The sequence below is a fragment of the Lottia gigantea genome (assembly GCF_000327385.1).
Source record: "Lottia gigantea unplaced genomic scaffold LOTGIsca_97, whole genome shotgun sequence".
Lineage (NCBI taxonomy): Eukaryota > Metazoa > Mollusca > Gastropoda > Lottiidae > Lottia > Lottia gigantea.
In genome coordinates, this window is record NW_008711143.1 from 261,678 (window position 1) to 284,943 (window position 23,266).

At 34.3% G+C, this 23,266-nt stretch overlaps 1 protein-coding gene across 1 annotated transcript; it reads left to right on the forward strand.

Moving 5' to 3' along the window:
* Window positions 1–622: 622 nt before the first annotated feature.
* On the forward strand, window positions 623–22,291 carry LOTGIDRAFT_62404 (hypothetical protein; the record flags this gene model as incomplete). The annotated part of the gene is made up of 10 exons (XM_009068960.1): window positions 623–725; window positions 899–1,008; window positions 8,603–8,697; window positions 10,019–10,184; window positions 12,439–12,595; window positions 14,336–14,396; window positions 19,900–19,969; window positions 20,468–20,556; window positions 21,703–21,847; window positions 22,247–22,291. Coding segments are annotated over 10 exons (1,041 nt in total), but the record flags the coding sequence as incomplete, so codon positions are not given.
* Between the last annotated feature and the right edge of the window lie 975 nt (window positions 22,292–23,266).

The following is a 23,266-nucleotide window of genomic DNA, read 5'->3' on the forward strand; positions in this document are numbered from 1 at the left end:
TTCGAATGGCACTAAATATGTTGTAAGTACTGTCTGTCCATGCGGAATCACTACCAATCCTTTTAAGCTTTGGGCGCTTATGTATAAACAAATTTATTAAAAGGTACCATGGGTGGAACAAACTAATCGAGCTGCTGTACAAGTATTTAATATGAAGACAGATATCACAAGATTAAACCTAAACTACCTTCTGTTCTACACCTTATTTCGCTAATAAATTATATTTTACGCCCCATTGCTCTTCATCTTATTTAGGCTAATTGGATTAGTTTTCATTTTACTAATGAAGACCACAACTCCACGCCGAGGTCCTGCATTATTCTATTCTTGACATTAACAACTAGACTTTTTTTTCTATTTGGCCCATCCAGCTTCTAACATGATGAGCATGTGTTGTTTGGGTTCGGGTTTCGTTTTGCAGCTCGGATCGTTAGTACTTGGTTTCTATATATTGGACGTCGATCTTTTCAAATCCATAAAGCACACATATGTGAAAACTCCAAAATAGAGAAGCAGAACATATATATAAGGCGATAACGAAAGTTACATCGGCTGTTTCAGAAGTACGAGATAATACAAAACATTGTTGTTTATTTCAGAACCACCAAGCGAGGAGCCGAAATGTGGAATGGTTTGGGACAATGTGTTATGTTGGGATGAATCTCCAGCAGGCGAACTGGTTAAACAGAGATGTCCGAATTATATTCATGGATTCAATTCTAGGGGTAAGATTTTAACACGTTACCTCTTCTGGTTGATGAATCCCATGACACTGTTGCCAATTTTTACAATGAAGCCTGTTCAAAGACTATCTGAAAGAAAAATATCTTTCTCTACAAACTGCTTGGTTTGACAAGTGAATCGTAAAAAGTCATTATCATGTATTTCTTTTTAACAGAGTATGCATCTAAACAATGTGGGGAAGACGGCGAGTGGTCATATAGTCCTATATTTAATACTACATGGACAAACTTTAGCTCATGTGATAAACATTCGACAGATCTATCGGTGAGTTACTTTCTTTTGTAAACCTTGTTGGAAATGTCTCTCTATAGTATTGACTACACACGCTTTAAGAAACAAACTACACTTACCACACTACCCACAACCATCACATCATATCTGACCACCCCATTTACTTCAAACCAGTATCCAAGTGTCTTCTAACAATGCTGGTATACCTCGAAAGCCTCGACCCAACAACGTTGGGATAAGATTTAACAAAATAAATGAGTGCAAATTCAACGAAAAAGACTGGTGGAAGATAGTCAAATCTGTTGCATTCAAACATAAATCCACCCCGAAAGACTTTCCCTCTTTACTTACAAAAAACGGCATTATCGATGACGACCGTGAAAAGGCTGAAGCACTCAACCAGCACTTCATAAGTCAATCCAAACTACCCAACCCAAATTTAAGCCCACCTGCACTAACACCAAGTCTTATCGAAATCGAAGAACCTATCTTCACTCCAAGTGATGTTTATGATATCTTGATCTCCCTTGATACAAGCAAGGCCTGTGGTAGTGACCATATAAATAATACCATTCTAAAACTGTGCTGTAAATTTCTGTACTCTCCATTGTCTTACCTATTCAATTTTCTCCAAAACTCTCAGTGTTTTTCACTCATTTGGAAACGGGCCGACGTTACCCCAATTTACAAGAAGGGCGACCAACATTCCTGCTCCAATTATAGACCAATATCCTTGTTGAGCTGTCTTGGAAAAGTCTTTGAAAAATGCATGCACAAATACCTCAACAACTTCCTTGTCTCAAATAACAAAATTGTTATTTACACTTACCAACTTGTTGATATCTGTCATCAAATATGTGGCGAGCTTGATAAATGACTCGAAACTAAGGCCATCTTCTTCGATATAAGTAAGGCATTCGATCGTGTCTGGCATGAAGGGCTTCTATGTAAACTCCAGGCCATTGGGATTACCGGGAATCTTCTACTTCTCATAAAAGACTACCTCTCGGATCGCAGACAATTAGTTCAAATAAAAGGTCAATCATCAACTGAAATCATCGTACCCAACGGAGTGCCTCAGGGTTCAATTCTGGGTCCACTCCTTTTCCTCGTATATATAAATGACATAGCAGAAGATATAAAATCACACCTTAAATTGTTCGCTGATGACACCTCAATGTACATGGTAATTCATGACCCCCTATCTTGTCAAAGAGCCTTAGATCTCGATTTGCTAAAGATCGATCACTGGGCCAAAAGATGGAACGTCGTTTTTTGTCCAGAAAAAACTAAAAGCATTACCTTCAGCAAAAAGACTAATGCATCAAATTTCTCCCTCTTTTTCAATAGCACCTCAATCTTTGTTTCTGACGAGCATAAGCATTTAGGTATAATTTTCAGTGCAGATGGCAAGTGGAACAAACATATCGATCACATCATTTCTAAAACAAAAAAATCCATCGACTGCTTACGATCACTGAAATATCGCCTTTCTCGAAAAATCCTTAGAAAAGCTATATAAGTCATTTATCCTACCACTCTTTGACTTTAATGATGTCGTTTGGGACAATTGCTCACTTCGGGATGCTGAACGCCTCGAAAATCTTCAACTTGACGCATTGCGAACCATCTCAGGCCTGACACGAGGTACATCTCACAAGATACTATATAAAGAAACTGGCTTTTTACCATTGAAAACCAGGCGCTATCGGCACAAGCTCACTCTCTTCTACAAGATGATACACCACCTTGCACCACCTTATCTGAATATATTAGTGCCCCGCCACACTGGCGACATTCATACCTACAACACCCGCAACCAGGATCAACTAAGATCAACATTCTGCCAGAGTACCCTTTTCCAGGAATCCTTTCTTCCATCAGCAATTCGTGATTGGAATATTCTCCCTGAGTACATGAAAACGGCTACATCCATTCAATCATTTAAACAACAGTTAAAAGCTAAAGATACTCAGATTCCTAGCTACATCTACCTTGGAGACAGAGCATTAGAAATAATTCATTGTAGAATCAGAAACAGTATGAGTGAACTCCATTGCCACATGTTTGCTCGACACCTCACTGAAGATCCATCATGTCCATGTGGCCACTCCTTTGAAAATGCTGATCACTTCCTTCTTTACTGTCCACGTTACCATACTCAACGTTCCAAGACGCTTCATACTCTTCCTATGCATTTTCTAGACACCAAGTTACTCCTACGGGGACCTTAGTCTTAAAGAGAACACCACTATCATTAGCATTGTCCATGAATATATTAGACTAACGCATCGTTTTTAACCACACCTGCTTCATTGCGTCTTTGGGTCTTTATTATATTCATTATAACCAGATCTATCCGAGTTAACAGTTGTTGAATGCTGTTCTGATCCATTGTTCGTTTTACTTAGGATCACCTGATCTATTTTTTCTTGCTATTGAGACATATCTGATGTATTGATCGTTTTATTCAGGTTTATGACTTGATGTATTGTTCGTTTAATTCAGGATAACCTGATCTACGGTTCGTTCTATTCAGGATTACTTAATCTACTGTTCGTTTTATCCGGGATTACCTGACCTGTTGTTCGCTCTACTGAGCTTACCTGATGTATTGTTGGTTGTTCTGATGCTTACTTGGTCTATTGTTCGTTGCATTGAGGCTTACCTGATTTATAGTTAGACCGTTTGAGGCCTACCTGATCTACTGTTTATCTTATTTCCTATCTCCCGCCCTCTATTGTTCGTTCTATTGAGACTTATCTGATCTATTGAAACTTATCTGATCTATTGAGACTGAACTGCTCTATTGTTAGTCTTTCTGAGGCTTGACTGCTTTATTGCTCGTTCTATTGATGTTATGTCGAGGCTTATTTGATGCATTGTTCGTTAAATTGAGGCTTATTTGATGCATTGTTCGTTAAATTGAGGCTTAGTTGATGCATTGTTCGTTAAATTGAGGCTTAGTTGATGCATTGTTCGTTAAATTGAGGCTTAGTTGATGCATTGTTCGTTAAATTGAGGCTTAGTTGATGCATTGTTCGTTATATTGAGGCTTAGTTGATGCATTGTTTGTTCCATTGAGTCTTACCTGGTCCACGGTCCGTCCAACTTACCTAGTCTCTATTGTTCATTCTATTGAGGCTTACCTGATCCAATGTTCGTCCTAAAGAGACTTACCTGTTCTCTTTCGCTCGTTGTATTAAGGCTTACTTGGTCTATTTGTTTGCCCATGTGGTAAACCGGGTCTACTACTAGTTGTATCGAGGCTTACCTGGTCCATTGATCGCTCTATTGATACTTACCTGATCTTTTGTTCGTATTATTGAGACTCACGAGATCTACTGTTAGCCCTTGAGGCTATCCGGATCTATTGCTCGTTCCATTGAGTCCTACCTGATCTAAGGTCGATTCTATTGAGGCTAACTTGATTCATTGTTCGTCCTTTTGATGGTCTGTTAAAAATCCCGATTTGTCTGATCCATTACTCGTACTATTGAGTCATACCTGATATATGGTTCGCTCTACTGGGGTAAACCCGATCTCTATATATCTATGGTTCGTTCGATTGAGGCTTACCTGATTTATTGCTCGTTCTATTGATACTTACCTAATTTGTGCTAGCTCTACTGAAGCTTACCTATGGTTCGTTCTATTGAGTCCTACCACTTACTCATGCCAAACTATTGATCTATCACTTACCTCCACCTGTTTATCTTTGTAAGACATTCCAGTTCTCTATATTAGCCTCGATCGACCGGGGTCGCTGTGGGGCCATGCCGATTACCGAAACCTCGATGAGCAAAACCTCCAACAAACATATTTTATTTCATCCATACAATTAAATTTACTGAACCATATCTGCTGTCTTGATACAGTTGAGAGAACCTCATTTAGTGTAAATAGTTTGTAAATTTTTCCCTAATTTGTATTGTATCGTACTGTAACTATTTTTGAATGGTAATGGATTTATATAAGCTTAAAGCTTGTTTCTAAAACCATATGTTTATCTATATGTATATTGTAATATTTGTAATTCTTGAATAAATATTGTTTAAAAAAAAAAAAGTCTCCGAACATAGCAAGGGTCTGGGAAATGCGTGTCTGTCTTTTTATGGAAACAATCTCAATGCAAGTATCGTTATGATGCGAAATAGCTCGCCGACTCTCGACGTTTTGAAGATGGTATCGCGAACTATTGAGAACGCTTTCAAAAGCTTTTCACAACTTTTCTTCAAACCTGCATAGTCCAGACAAAAAAATATACCCCATGATCATTGTATGAAAATATCTGCTGACTTGGAGATTGTTACAATAATTCGTCACATGCGATGTTACAAATTATAATTACAATACATGTATTACCATCCATCTTTCCGAGTCAAGGCTTCTCAATAATTTGTCGGATCAAAGATTTGTTTACACTATTCAACTTCATTCAACTGGAGATGTCCTCAAAATAACCCATGTTTTATTATGTCTATGAATGGTCGAACTAAATACGTCTCATTCCATGATTTGATTTATCTGAATGCATCCTGACATTTAACTTATCTAGAGGCTTAATTCTCAACTTTATCAAATAGTTTTCTATATAAATATTTACACCATGTTAATGGGAAGCCTAGAGTCGCTCTGGTTTTTCAATACTGGAGTTTTATGGTTTTTATTCTACCAGACGTGGCCTTCAGATATTTTTCTTCTTCCACAAATTAATACTGTAGCTTTGTACAAATAACTTTAAAATACTGAAAGAAGTGCCATATAAATAGCCATTTATGGAGATGCACGCCTAATTGCAGTTTTTTTATGGTCATTGACCTTCTTTACAACTTATCGAAAGCAAACACCAGCAGTAGAATTACAGATTTATCAGTGCTCGAAAAATTACTTTACGTTCATGTATTTGAAATCTAGCCTATAGTAACCTTAAAAACCTGATAATAAAAGAGAATTTAGATCAACTTTCTAAAAATTGAATACAAGCAATTCAGAGAATATTGGGTAGTTGCGACACTTCTATGACCTTTAATAAATAATTGTTGAGAATATGCTATAAACTCGGCAAAGGTTTAAGGATATTTATAGGAAACAAAAAAGGTATATTTTTTATCATTTAATAAGTTAGTAATTTGTGTGAAGATTTTGGCGTATTGTTTGATATGTATTGATAATGTATGATTAAGTTGTACGACAGGATGTATTTTTCCTAACACTTCATTGACAAACATCCGTCATAAATAACTATTAGAGGTCAAATAAAAATCATGAAGAAAATCCAGTTATGAAAGGAGAACAAAATAGTGTCTTAACCGTGTGATCATTTTAATAAATGATTATCTTATTCCTAGGGGCTTAGAATCTATTTTCTATTCAAATATCAAACTACTCTAACACCTGATGAACTTGTTCACTAAAGGTTGAAGGTTGTTTTCCTGAAAGCCTTGTTCTTGGTCAAGAAAAAGCTTACAAAGTTCTTCAAAGTTAAAAATCGCTACATCAAATGGCTGTAAAACCGGAAGTTTACGTAGCACAAGAAAAAGGAAGACATTTTTTGGATAGATCTCGTCTAAAACAACAACTTCTGTGCTGGTCACAAGGTCACCAAAGAACAAGGTCGTGAGATATGAGCTTTAATATTTTTGGACAATATTGAAAAAAATCAACCGGAAATCACTCGAAAGCAAAATCGAAATTCAAAAATTGGCCCACACGATTGTTAGGAATTGTTCACTGATTACATATATATTAAAATAATGCAAATCTGATTAAACCCTGATCCCCAAAAGTGGTTTTATAGACAATTTAGTCAGTTCAAGATGGCGGCTGATCTAATCCTTCCGGGACGAAATTTATCATTTCAAATCTTTTACATAAACAATTCTAGCATGAAGAAAGAATTTTTCAAATACTCTATGATATCCGATATCTGAGTATATCTGTAATCCGACATCATTTTTCAGGACTCGATTAATTTCCTTCTAAGGCTAGTCTAAAAAACTCTGAGTACTCCGACACTCTGTATATTCCGAATTACGACACTAATCAGTGGTCCCGACACTCAGAAAAATCTGTATAATCCAACATCTACTCATCTTAATCACTTATTGTCAATTAGATAATCGCTTGTTTTTTTTATTGATAATCCCGATAATCCCGATCAAATCACATGAAAACAAAAGGTCATTGCCTTTAGACCAAATGGCATGGGTACTCGTATAATTACACCGGATATAACAGAAATATGCAACTTGACCATTCTGTGTTACGCGTTTTTTTTTTTAAATTCTCAAGCCAACTGTGGAGCGCGCCCGTACTGATGTGTCTAATTTAATTAGACCCCGGATCTCAGACTGAATTCTTGCCTTTTGGATTTTTTGTAAAAGTCTCACATCTAAGGATTACTACTATTTATGACAACAATACGTCTTTTTTCATGTACACACTGACACACTGATGTCTAAATAGCGAGAAAACCAGAATAACTGCTTAATATCCGCTCGACGAACTGGACTCTTACAATTTCAAACGAGATATCCGGAAAAGGGAAGTCTGGGAATCTGTTGACAATAAAACGAGTATTGTTATTGGCCATTGTCCAGAATAAACGGTCAATTATTGCATCAGGGGGCGAGAGAGGTGTAATTTTACGCCTGTTGTCTGTCAATTTTCCCGCCACTTTATCAGTGGTGTCGATTTTATTGCGATAATTGCCTGTTATGAAAAAGTAGCGTCAATTTACAAATACTAATCGAAAGGTCGAAATAAAAGAGTAAAACGTTAATCTGAAATTAGATTGAAGAGGTTGAATCAGGTAGTAGGCTTATTGACAACGACAGAAGCAGACCGACGTAGGAAGAGCAATACCTGATAGCTTAGGAAACACATACAATTTTTGACACCTTTCCAAAGTTTTGTCTCATGCAAGGAGAATATCATCACAACAAATTGGAATTTTTTCATGACATTAAAAGAATTACTGTTCAGAAGATGTTTACGATGTTATGTATCTATCTGGTAATATCATTTTCGTGGACCGGTCAACATGTTTAATAGAGTATGAACTTGGAAAGATATAATACAGCTTGGTATTGCCTAATAAGTGTGGGAAGGGATGACACAACATTCCGACTGTACTTCATTTCTTCCGTACATTACTCTGTCTTGGAGTTACCAGGAATAGATAATTACTGCTGCTTTGATTTGAGTTTTGTTTGATGAATATTAGCTGTCTCAGACATGATGTTCCCAGGGGGGATAATCAGAGAAGACAGAGGGTCGATATTAAAATAATTGGAAATAAAAACCCATTAAACTGGCTTTTTTCTGTCGCCTGTTTAGATATTATATCTTAGATCTTGTTTCAGAAAATAAAAAGATAAATTAAAGCCCCGAGGCTTTGTAAATTATCATTTATTTAAAGTTTCATGGAAGAAAATAAACAAATAAATATATAAATGACTGTATGAATGAATAGTAGCAGTTGATAAAATTGATATTATTGTTAAATTAAAATGAATAAAAGGTCATAATGTATGTGTGTGCAAACCACAACCGTTGAAAATTGTTTCCCGATTCTTTCAGGTGCTATTCCAGTGAACATAAGGTCTATAATCTTCTATTTCAGTTTCACTTTGACCGACTGCGTCTGTTATACTCAATTGGTTATGGTATATCACTAGCATCTCTAATAATTGCTGTTTCTATTATGCTGTGCTGTAGGTGAGTAGCCACCGATTTAATGGAAGAATATTTCTACATGTATATATAAATAGGTCTGTTAGAATTGTTCCTGGAATCCTCTTTACAGATATGGAAGCAAAGACATCAAGATTATACGCCATTTGAAAATTGTTCAGAAACTGTTTAATTCCAGTCGAATCTTTTCCCTAAACTCTGTACAGTTCAGATAACTTCGAACGAATTGGGTTTTTTACCCTAATTTTTCCTCAAGACATAAACTTCATTTTATAAAGTGTAACGCAGCAGAACAGAATTTCATGTTTCGTTTCATTTAATTGTATCTTAATAATTGAATGATCTATCTGGTACAGTGCAGATTTCACTGACCTTTTTAAATGTACTGCTTTGAACTGGAATTCTTCTGTTCGACAGACAATTTGTTTGTGATTCACCGACATAAACACTGATTCTCTTAAATCTTGATCATTAGACAGGAGGTTTGGGAATTGATCACCAAAATTTAAACTGTCCATTCGTCTGAGATGTACAGTGTTGACAATTAGGTTTGAGATTTGAATTCAACGTGAGAAAATGTCCATTTGAGATGTTTGACACTTCTAAATTATGTTTAATGTGTTCTTGATAGACCTTGATAGACTAATCAAGGAACATGTTAATGTCTAATGGAATTTAAACCCATTCAACTCCATTCTAACATGTTCCGAAAGAGTTAGATATCAATGTTGTAATCTTTTTACTGATACTTTATGCTTTCTAAAGATATTTTTTGACCATTGAAAACCTCTGAAGTATTGCTGGAAATGTTGGACAATCAAAAAGGTTATGGTGGAGAAGCAAAAGTTAATGCTTGATGTATACTGGTTACGATCAATGCATGTCACATTACATTATGATTATTGCAAAATATAAAATGCTCTAATTTAAGATAAAATGATCGTTAGTGGTTGTTTTGTATCTTAAGAATAATACAAGAGATCTATTTTAATAGGTGTACACAAATTTTCTCTTTGTGAGTGTAAATCATTGAGTTACGAAAACATAACACTCACTTCAAACGCCTAGGTAGTTAGTGGTGTATATTTATAATTCTGAAATTTTAAGGTTCAAAATGTAAAATATTCTTGCTCTTAAAGTCAAGTGATAAATTCTTTTACTTATAACATCTTTATTTTATCGTCTCTATTTTAAATGGGACCTGTATTTGAATGTTGTAGGCTTCATTAAATTGTATACTATTTCTACATCAGAATTTCATTTATAATGAATAATACCTGGCCTTTGTTTCTACTAATGATTGAACAAATCTTATAACTGACTTTTTCATATTTGTCCCTTTCAGTCGTCTAAAATCAAAGAGCAACACACTGCATTTAAACCTTTTCTTTGCCTTTATGTTACGAGCTGCATTGTCGTTTTTAAAAGAAGCCTTATTTGTGAATGGAGTTGGTTTTGAGAAAGATATAAGACAGGTCAATGGTGAATTGCAATTTATTGAGGAGGGTTCGGTGAGTATATTTCACAAGCAATTACAAACTGATATTTCACTATAAAAACGTATTCTATTTTTTTCAGAAACTAATATTTCACCATAAAACTGACACTTTATCATTAAACAAATGTTTCACCATGAAACAGATATTTCACCATGAAACAGATATTTCACCATGAAACAGATATTTCACCATGAAACAGATATTTCACCATGAAACAGATATTTCACCATGAAACAGATATTTCACCATGAAAAAGATATTTCAACATGAAACAGATATTTCAACATGAAACAGATATTTCAACATGAAACAGATATTTCAACATGAAACAGATATTTCAACATGAAACAGATATTTCACCATGAAACAGATATTTCAACATGAAACAGATATTTCACCACGAAACAGATATTTCACCATGAAACAGATATTTCACCATGAAACAGATATTTCACCATGAAACAGATATTTCATTATGAAACAGATATTTCATTATGAAACAGATATTTCATTATGAAACAGATATTTCATTATGAAACAGATATTTCATTATGAAACATATATTTCATTATGAAACAGACATTTCATTATGAAACAGACATTTCATTTTGAAACAGACATTTCATTTTGAAACAGATATTTTACAATGGAAATGATATTTTACAATGGAAATGATATTTTACAATGGAAATGATATTTTACAATGGAATGAAATTTTACAATGGAAATGATATTTTACAATGGAAATGATATTTTACAATGGAAATGATATTTTACAATGAAAATGATATGGAGGTGATATTTTACAATGAAAATGATATTTCACCACTATTCTTATATTTCAACACAAGATGTTTCAGCATATTTCACCATGAGACTGATATGTAATTATTAGACTGATATTGTACCATAATAGTACGTTCACCTACGTTGAACCATTCGGATGAAGTTGGGGATTGGTATTTGTAATTCAGTACTTAAAGGGACAAGTGTGGCATTTTTATAATTCTCTCATACTTTAGTCTCAGAAACGGTAATTTTTTCAGCTAAGCCAATCAGTAATAGTGTTTCCAGCTCACCGTCAAATATCATGTTTGTCCAGAATTATCCGCGTTTGAATGTTAAAATGACGACAGTGAATACTTTTACTGTCCTAATTACTTTGTTTTGAACATGAAATTACTAGGTAAAACATGGGAATAGAATACATAATACAGTCTATTAAAAAATTACATATCATGTAAACTGATATTGATGAATGTAATAGTAGACATTATAAAATGTGATAAATTTAACTACCGCTTACCTGACAGATTTTAGATGGAGATCAATACCAGTTATTAGATATATTCATCTCACTTCACTGTCTACAGGCTGTTCATTTTAATATCTATCATAGATAAGTATATTCTTACAGGATGATAATTGAACCCCAGGGGTATATCAGATTTTGGGAAAGGGAGTGTTTGATTCTCCGAAATGTACAGATTCCTCGAAAATTCGATTATGGGGGGTACATGGACAATGTCTGTTGTAACCTCTCATGATTGGCATAGATTATCACTCCTCATGTCTGATAAGGAATACTGGTCAGGCTACGGGCCTGCTTTTCTATCCTGAATAATACACCACATGTTATTTCTTCTTTTATATATTTAAACTATATAAACTAAGCCAGTACTTTAATAAATAATGTCGTCTGGGAAATTTCATTATTTTTCATTAGATAAATTATTTGAGGATGATTCGATATGTAGCCTACATACCGATTTTTAAAGTGTAGATTTTAGAAGATTTCTCAGACAATTATTATTCGATTACTGGAATATATCGTAATATAATTATATCTATTTCTTATATCGTGATTATCATTTTACATTTCATTTGATTGGATGAACATGCCCAAAATACTGATAAGGTACCTAATGGTCTACTGGACATTCAGTCTAGGTCAACCCGACTACCACTTAACAATTATTCCTCCAAATTCAATTACTTGGAATCAGTGTATGATCCATAATGTTAGCGCTACTAATCTTTGCACAATTATTTGCGTCAGATTGAGTCGAAAGGTACAGATGGATGGATGTGCCAACACTCTATTGCTTTCTGACCACGTTTTAATCTTGTATTACTTTCATTCAACCTTTGGTTCTTTGAATGGTTTTGTTGATAAGATAGACTGAAAGATTTTGAGTACAGATGATCTGAATAAGTAGTAACGATGGCATTACGGCATTGTATAATTTGTGATTTTTTTTTTCAGCACTGGGAATGTCGCTTGCTGGTAGCGTTGTTTAATTATAGTATTTGTGTGAGTCAAATGTGGATATTTACTGAGGGTCTATATCTTCATATGTTAATTTATAGAACGTTGTATACAGACAGAAAGGGCGTCAAATTTTATATTTATCTTGGTTGGCGTAAGTATATTACAGTTTATTTGAGTCCGATAAGCAGGATAGACTGGAATCCATTCTTACATCAGAAAACTGAAAAAATCTCAGAACAGATCCTCTATTCTTGACATTAAATGAAATAAATTGGAGTTTTCTCCACACGTATGATATCGAAAAAAAAAACGAAACTAAGAAACATATTTTTTTACAATGATAACAACATGTATACTGTCTACCGGCTGGTCGTTAGTTATACCTTGATCATTCCTGGATTATATTTACCGATTTACAGCTGGGTCGACTGGACTGGCATATTGAGAAGTGGTTGGAACCCTAAAAGATTAAACTTAAATATGCTCAAGATGCAAAAATGAAATTTATCGCCTACTTTTTCTTCGTATTAAACACCACTATATGTCGTTGTCAGTTCATCATAGAGCTGAAACATGTTCCTAAAAGACTTCGTTCATTAAACCTGTTTAAAAAAAACACTGTTTATTTTGTTCTGATAAAATCTTTGTCCGACTGAATTAAATCTGAAAAGATGTAAAACGTCCAGACAGGTGTGAGTTATGTTCTACCGTTATCTTAACCAGATTTACTGTTAGACATTTATCGATCACCTTGATATTTACATTTCTTACAAATATAAACTAACTCTCTGATTGTAGATAATACTTTACTTACAAGAAGGTTTTCTGTGATATTTTATTGAGGCCTGAGATGGAACAGCTTCTTCAATGAGAATGGGAAGAGAGTTCCTGGTGAAATTCAGGAACATCAGATACGACATTTCATATAAAATATGACAACATTCGATTTCACGTCTAGCACAATACTCGGGCAAAGGCAAACTTCGCAAACGCCAATAATCCAAAACGTAATAATTTACCAGAAATGTTACTGTTATTAGAAATTGTAAGAAACTGATGACATGATAAATATTTTATTCTGTTTTGAAAGTTCTCTGTTCTGAAAAGAATCATTTTCATGGGAAATTTCCCTGTATTAATGTTGTTGGTGTATAAAGCACCTTGTATGACTTTAAGTTATAAATTTCATACAGAAGAGACAGAAAACCTTTAGAAATTTTGTTATCGATGATATTCAATTGTGATACATTGAAATAAAGAAATATTCATTTTCAAATCCATACAATTTGAAGGAAACTTGATATTTCAACTGATATAGACGTTTTACATCCATCATCAATCAAACAGACTTGTGTCGCCCCCTGTCAGATAAATTACATCTAGGAAAATATAAATACCCTTCGTTTCCTGTTTATATTAAAAAAATTTTTTATCTTATTTCATCATTTTAACACGGTCGATGTTAATTTTGAAATACGGTCGATTTCTTATATACGGTAGTGATCAATTCCTCCAAACCTTGGTAGAAATGGCGTGGATATACTTAAAGTATTTGTCATCGAATCGTAGTCTTTTTGAAAGGCGGAAGAGTTTTCTGCTGCCTGATTCAAACGGTAAAATATATTTCGAAATAAATCATGTTTGATGAAACTCGATGTGCGTATATACAAATTGAAAATACCTTGAATGAGTTTTACTACTAACATAGTCATAATTATTTATTCTTTTTCACAATTTTCATGTGAATCCGAAATTCCATTTGTCTGGACGGAACTGATAAAGTGAGGTCTGTAGCTGTGTGTTAAAAGTATAATAACGCTGCACCTGGAGCTCGACAAATAGTCCCATGCTTAATGTTTCTTTACAAAAAAACTTTGTAATATATTTTCAGTATCGCCTCTGCTGTTTTTTCTACCTTGGGCCATTGTTAAAGCTGTCAATGACAACACATAGTAAGTATTATTAACCTGCTTATGTATCACCTTTTCACCTACATTCTTTCTTTTTACAGAATGTTTAGCTTGTTAACTTCCCTTGAAATGTTAAATTAGGTCAATGAATTCATGACGTACACCTACCTAGACAATAGCTGATGCTCAAAAGATAGATCCAAACCAAAACATTTCATTTCTTTTCGTCCACTACATTTGAGATATATATTTGCATTTTGGTTATAGTAAAGTTCAATGACTGTTTATTGACTCATCTGTGGTAAAGAGCTTGATACAACATGCGAAGTACTATAAAAAAAAACTCTCTACTATGTTTAAAAAAAAACATCTACAAAAGAAGATTTTTTTAAAAATGATAAGATCAATGATTTGACGATATAAACAAGATCGAACTAAAGCAGTATTTCAAAAAAAAGATATGATCAATGGCCTTCGAATGTAAACAAATTATGAAAACATGTATTAGGATATAAAGTGTCTATCTATTTATGTTGATTTTCATCTGATAATTCTAACATGTATCATTATTTAAATAAATTCCTATTTTAGATGTTTATATTTAGATAGCAACTCAACTAAAGGATATCTATACTGACGTCATTATATCGAATAGTAAAATTGGGGATTTGTTCTCAGAAACTCCATAAATTACGAACCACTCTAAAAAAAACTTAAATAAACCTGCTTTTATCTCAAATCCATGAAAATATGCATACATAGATAAATAAAATTTAGGATAGACTGTTACCAATAGAGGATTGTATGTTAGAGAACAATGTTGTTTTGTGAAAGATGTGTTTAGGTCGATGGCGATTTAAGGCATCTCATCAGACAAATCAGAGAAAAATACTTTCTTCTGCGATATATTCCGATCACTTAAGTAAATGGGCAAATCGCTTTGCTAGAAAGTTGAACATGAGCAACTGCGATTCTTCCTTCGTCTGGCGTTTTATTTGTTCGTTTTAACATCGCTTTATTGCTTGTTTATTAAAGTGTTGGACTTATGTATTGATTTAACTTTCGTCACGGTTTTTTTTTCATTTTGGAGGTCATAAATTTTAGAGTACATATATACAACGGAAGCTAGAAAAACACATGCCCTAAAATCAAAATCCTGCAGATATGCGTACCAATACCCCCAATTCTGCCTTCAGATGAATCTTTATTGAGAAAGTTTTAATGGCGGATCAATGCCGCTTCCGCTGTCGATACAGTTTTGCCTTGTATTTGTTATCACCTAGCTTGTAGCATTTCCGAAGCAATTCTGTTGGTAACAGAATAGACCAGGAAGTGTTCGAAATCCCGTATGAGGCAATTTATGGTGTTTCAGATGGAATAGGTTCATTTCATCATGAGTTTTCTCTTAAATGTGGTGGTCTTATGAGAATAGGAATAACATTTTTATTTAATTAAAAATAAGTTAAGTAGCACTGGTTCACTGCCTTAAAAAACTAACATCCTTTATAATGCTCCATGGTACAAAAACCGCATGATATATTTCAACAGTTAGTTACTTTATAGTGTAAGTTGTAGTTGATATATCTTTTCATCCGAAGATAAATCTTTCACTTTCTTTTCTTTATGATGAAAATCTTTTATCATTCTTTTCGTTTTGAAGATAAACAAAAGTAAATTTATCATCTTTTATTCTGTTATCACATGGTCGTTATCAACAAAACGAACATAAAATTAGGTAAACTAGTTTAAAATGAACGTCACACCTAAATTTCATTTCCCCGTACCCCTAGTCCACCAGCTGGTTGTCATCAACTAATGTGAGAAATATCAACTCCGAAACACATCCAAAGTTGTGCAAACTGGGATGGTAAGATACACTGGATCATGACATCTGTTAAAATAATCTTCCTGGATTAGTACATCTGTTAAATAATCTTCCTGAATCATAAACAATAGTAAAACGCATCCTGGATGTTAAATAAACTTTCTGGATCATCTGTGAAGTAAGTTGTAAATGAGTCACTATATAGAATTTCAGTGTAGGAGGAGGCAAGTTTCAGATCTTACGTCTTTAAGTGATAATATCGATCTGTAAGAAAAGTTTGAAAGAGATTAACACCAGATCAATCACCTGAATCGACAGTGCGATCTGGGAAAGTTGGAACTAATCATTTTTGAAATAGTTTTAATCTCTTCTAAAGCTATTTTTCATATTATATTTTATTGTCAATAAAATTTAAAACCGGCGTTGTAATAATTTTTTTTTATTTTTTTTATCTACTAAACTCGAACTTGCATTTCTGAGTTTTCTTTTGACCGAATCTGACGTCAATTTCTAATTTTTTGCGAAATGTCATTACCTTTTAGATTTTGATATGAATTGATATATAAGTTTCAAAAAAATACAGTTAACATAAAAAATTTTAATGTGTCCGTAGAGTTTGAATAAAAATTATTACATAATCACAGGCAGTTTGCATTATCTGACCATAGAACCGTACTAGTTCCATTATCTGGCTTATTATCACATCCATTAGCTTAATCTTGCGGGGTTGAGTTGGTGAATTTTTCTGCTCAAAGTTGTTTCATCAACAGCAAATACGACTTTATCGTGAAGGTGTTCTTGTCAAATGCATTTAAGTACAATATTTCACACCTCAGTTTAAGTAATCATGGTGAAAACAGATTTTAAATCGGGTGGTGTTACACAAGTTATATGCCTTGCCAAATTAAGTTGGTATGGAATATTCCCAAGCGTTTCCTCGTATTTAATATTTTATATTTGTAAGACATTACTATGGAATTTAAGTTTTACTTAAACAATAAAAACATGTTTAAATAATTTATCTTGTAAAATCCATTATCACATTTATCTACCTTCTGTTATGTTTTTGTGTAAATAAAAACGTACTGTGATTTCAATCAATTTCGACAAGACTATAACAACTTGCAGTAAGCCAAAAAGTTCTGCAAAAAATCTGTGGAGATAAATCATTGTATTCAGGGATAAAGGATTTTTTATCATTACAAGGTTCTATTTCAGTAATGTGATACTGACGAAAGGTCGTTGTTCTACATTCGGTGAACATCAAACACGAGACTTTTGAGATTGGAAAAGAAATTGAGAGTTGGTACCACTGTTTTCAGTAAAAGTGCCGTTCGTTCCACATTAAAACATAACATGTGGTACTGTAGATCTGAAAGTATTACGTAAGAGTCCGTTTCAGGTCATTTGCCTTATGCACGCCATTTAATACAGCATTTCCTCGAATAAATGACTATTAAATAGTCTGTTTGCGTGCAGAATATACATAAAGCATTATAATACTATAAATTAGATATAACTAAACTTTCAACCTGTATTTTCAGTAGGTTACTTGCAATAAATCGTGGACACAAGACCATTTCTACAATCCTGTAAAAATAAAATATTTAAACACATATTAGTCAAAAGAAATACTACTTAGGGTAGCTAGGACAAATTAATCAGAATAGAATCAAAATATTGCGGTGTTTAAATAAGTTTATTTGACAGTTGTAGCTCCGTCACACCGGAAAGGTGTCCTTACTAAGTTGCTACGACGACGGAGAATTAGACAAGCGCCATAACATCTCCATAAACGCAATAGAAATGAAGTACACCAGACCAATAGGCTGTAATTAAAACGCGCCAAGGAACGCAATATGTCGCAGGTTAATAACATTCTAACCTTTTTTCACGTTTGCCGGCGACAAAGCCGGGTGACCAAGCCCGTGTATTTTCGAAGCCATTGCGTCAATTAGTTCATCGTAGTGGCCAAATAAGTAGTAGCAAATCTGCCGCTCATCAGCAGCAGTCCTTCTAATCGGTCTTGCACCATAGGGTATAAGTCAACAAAGTACTAACGATCCGAACCGCAAAACGAAACCCAAAATACAAACAACATTTTGGCGAAACATTAGAAGCAGCTAATGAACTTTTCACATGGGGAAGTTCATCAATCATAAGTGAGAAACTATTTCTTAGGAAGCATTCGAGATTTGACTCGTTTCAGGGCAAAAAAAGTGCGTTCAGCTGTCGAAGGCATGTCTGTGTGTTCGGGTATTAATAGATTTTAATACTTTCAACTCATCTGCATCAAGAGGCTGGCCAATTGACAAACCTTTGCTTTATCTTTGGAAATGCTCCTGAAAAAATATATTAAGTTCTGCTGAACACCATACAAAAATCAAAGTCAAATTCCAACAAAAAGATTCCAGCTTTAGACATAGATGATCTGTTGTAAATCAACCTACATTCATGCGAATATTAAAAAGTGACGAAAAAGTGACGAAAAACCGACGACCTTCTAGAATACTGCTTCTAGTAACCTTCTACAAACTAAATTTAAATTTGCAAGTTTACGATGGCATTCATGATGGTAATTACAACAAGGCAATTAATACTCCTGAACATACTACGACAAAAGCAAAATCATAATATACAAATGTAGTCACGTGTCGTCTGATAGAATATATGGTAATTGGCATCTTTAAAATGAATTTTAGCTTCCCAAATACACTATTTAGTTGAGTCGCACAGATCACCAATTCAAGAATGAAAGTACAGGAATGAAAAAAGGACGTTATCTTCGTATGTTTACCTTTTGAAGACTTGATAATCGTATTTTTATACGCCCACATGAAATGGGCAAGTCCGTCCGTCCATCCACAATTGCTCGTAAACACTATTCAAGGCACAATTCTTGATTGATTTCGAAGAAACTTGGTATGGTTGTTTGTAATCACTCAAGGATAAACCATACCGAAAATCAGAAAAATTGAAAAATATTTACTGAGTTATTGCCCTTGTTCTTGAAAACGCGTTCAATTTTTAGCTCGTAAACACTGCAGAAGGCACAAATCTTAACGGATTTTGACGAAACTTGATGTGAGTGTTAGTAATCACCCAAGGATGAACCCTATTTAAAATCAAAAAGATCAGAAAATAAATAGTATGAGTTATTGCCCTTATTCTTGAAAATGCGTTCAATTTTTAGCTCGTAAACGCTCTAGAGGATTCAATTACTGAGAGATTTTGACGAAACTTGGTGTGAGCGTTTGTTGTCAACTAAGGATAAACCCTATTTAAAATAAAAAAGATCAAAAAATAAATAGTATGAGTTATTGCTCTTGTTCTTGAAAATGCGTTCAATTTGTAGCACGTAAACATTCTAGAAGGCACAATTATTGGTGGATTTTGACGAAACTTGGTGTGAGTGTATGTAATCACACAAAGATGAACCCTAACAAAAATCAGAAAAATCGAAAAATGTTATTGCTTTTTTAAAAACGCGTTCAAGTTTTAACCTGTAAACACTCTAGAAGGCCCAATTCTTGACAGGTTTTGATGAAACTTGGTAATATTATTCAGTATCGCCTCAAAAAGTTAAAAGAAGTGTATTTGTGATGGTTTAATATTTCATACTGGTAATTGTTACTGTACTGCCAAATAATTTTATTTAAAATCAAAGCTGCCAGTGGGCGTATATTACCTTGCCTGGCAAGCTATCTTCTATCTTTCTAGTTGTTGGAATATAAATACCCATGCCGGATATTTGTGGATTATGCACGGACCGTTAATGGCTACAGTCGTTGTAAGTATCATTTTTCCCCACTCACCTATAGTCTCCGAGAACAACACTAAACTCACGTATGTGTGTATATATTTTCCATGCATCAATATGAATGACGGTAAGAGACATATTCAAACAAATAAATATTGGTTGGATAGCCTATTAGATGACCCGAACAAGGGAATGCGTAACTATTTCGTCAGATCATTGATTCATTAACAGATTCAGAGTGATACATGTTCATGGACAGATTCAGAGTGATAATTATTCATGGGCAGATTCAGAATGATACAACCTCATGGACCGATTCGGGAGGATACACGTATTCATGAATAAATTTGGAGTGATATATATTCATGGACAGATTCAGAGAGACGGATAGGTTCAGAATGAAGTCTATTCTTGGACAGATTCAGAATGTTACGTATTTAAGCTGCTTCAAATGCCCTTGATATTGAACAAATATACTCTGGATCTATTTAGTTGAATCTCTTCCCAATATTTTTTTGTATCTTTCAGGTGAACTGTTTCTTCTTTCTGGATATTTTGCGTGTTTTATGTACAAGAGTGAGAGCTAATCAGAGACATGCTGGGCGTACACAATATAGGTAAGTTTATCAATCGTTATTTATTTCAGCTCTGATAGAGGATCGGCTATTGTGGTTTCTTAAGTAATGCATTAACGACTCGGTCCAGATGAGAGCAAATAAAACTTGCAATCAGCACGATATAAAATACAATTCTCAACCCTTGCTGCAATGTTGGTTAGACCTTTTCATTCTCAGGTCGGAAACCTATAAATAATACTAATATTGATCTATAGTGATTTACTTTTCCTAATAAAGCTCAATTTCTGTACAATTAGATGGTTTTATGAAATTAAGTTTGATTTGCCTATCGTCAGGAGCTGCAGCAGTTTGAGTGATATTTTTGATAAAAGAAACGATAATTATTACCAGTTTTGACATCCTTCATATTAAAACATGACGAAATAAACAATATAAGCATCAATCTCAGGGATATCGAGTAGACAGATCTAATTGTAATTGCTACAGGTGTTCAAAAAGAGTGAGCATACCCTGCTCCGCTAGCAACAACTGCCATATTACTTATTCGCATATAACATTACTGAATCGGGCTTTTAAATTCAACACATGACACGCACTGCCCCGTTTTCTTTAAAAACGAACACCAGAAACGTTAAAGGTTTGTGGTTTCAGTTTCATAATAAGCACAACATTGTCTTGGTTGTTAACCGAAAATTGTAACATGTAACAAACTAAACTGCGGATAGAGACGCAGAGTAAAATAAACATAAACTTTAATGATGAGCCATTAGTAAGATAAGCACAGACGATTGGACAATATAAACTACATAATCTGATGCTCGGCACCGGCGATGCACCACAATATTGTCAAGAGGCCTTTTAGGTCAATATTGTTACAAGATCATTATTTATTTAATCAAGTTTTCAATTGTTTAAACATCTAGACCAATCTAAGAGTTTAAAGAATATCTAGTTACAGGAAAGATCTATAGAAGTGAGGTCAATAAAAGTTGCAAATAAAGATTGTAGTAAAAAAAAAAGCTCAGTATGATCTATTTGAAGTAATATTTTATTCGTCACCAAGAATTGCGTTTCGTCTTTAAGGAGACTGTTGATAATTGGAACAGCATGATAGAGACAGTTCAATTTACAATCTAATTTTCTAGATACCAGCAATTATTATGGTTTATAATATTCTATTTTCAGACGACTGGCTAAGTTTATTTTAGTTTTAATTCCACTGTTTGGTGTGATGTACATAATATTTTACGTGTCATTCCCCAGCACTGGGTTTGAGATGGAGGTTGACATGACACAACTTTACATTGAGATGACCTACAACTCCTTTCAGGTAATGTAGTCTTTGCTTCATTGTGAATTGATTATTAAGCGTCCACCTCAGTAAAGGTACGAATAGACGAGGTACGATGACCGGTGTGGTGTATGGTGTGGAATACAGTAGAAAATAGAAGAAGTGAACACGATTCCGGACACGATTCGCTTCTTTTATTTTCTACTGTATCGATAATCCCACACTGTACCGGACACCGGACACCGTACCTCGACTATTCGCACCTTTAACCAGAATTTGGTTGTTCTCGTTGCCTATATGACAACCCAAAAACAGGGTTCTGGATTGTTTTACAGACAAGTCACTGCTCATCACTTATTGATCTTGCAGTTTGCTATCTGATTATTACTCGAAACTGTTGTACTGTCTATTAGTAATAAATAATATTTTCTGTTATAGGGTTTTATTCTCTCCCTCTTATTTTGTTTCTTGAATGAAGAAGTTCATGCTGAATTAAAACGGATGTGGTATCGACGTCAGAGTCGACGCAGTGATAGCATCGTGTTAACCCGATCCTTTGTACTGTCTTCGTGGAAAAAAACTTCTTATCAGACTAACAGAAACATAATCTGTGACAAGGACAAACTACCAGATTTCAGTCGGCACTCAAAAATACAAAACGAGGACATGTTGTCAAGACTTAAAACACGGGCAATGTACATACTTAAAAAGGACACACAAGTTCAAAATGGCGGGAATGTAACTCCGTGTAACGGTAATCTCGTGATACGAGACGAGAGTTTGAGTGACATGAGTCAATACGTCAATAATAAAAGCGATGACTCAATTTCTCCAGAGTCAGTGTGATATTTGATGATTTCGCAAACATTATAGCAAGGTTGCGACTTGGTTTCCTTTCTGGGTGGTGCAGTTTAAATCTAAAAAGTACATCACTCCATTTATCATTTGTTGATTCAGGAATTTCTTTTTGATTATTTAACAATAAACATTAACAGAAAATGTATACCAACTGCTGAAAATGCCGCAATCATTCTTTTGGAGAAAATTCGAAATCACCTTCCCCTGCTGCAAACTAGAATGGACTACTGCTCTACGTGTCTGTTTACATATTGCGGGTTTTGTTTGTTCTTTTTTACCTTTGTCAAAAGACAATTACATCCTTGTGAATAATGTGGTACGGAAAATAGTGTGTGCTGCTCAGTAAATTAATGTAGTGTACACCACGTGTTGAGAACATTGGGAATATTCCACTTCGAACACGAACGCGACTGTTCACTCTTGAGGGGTGGTTTGAGAGGTTTGCATAGATTATGACGTCATCACCTTAAGGTGTGGAATATCAAAAAAAGCTTTTCCTTAACATAACTAGAGCCTATACTTATGGATTGGTGCCCGATGTGTGGGGTGTACGGTGGGGGTTAATGGGAAGAAGCGAATATAAGATGTACGGGTTTAGAC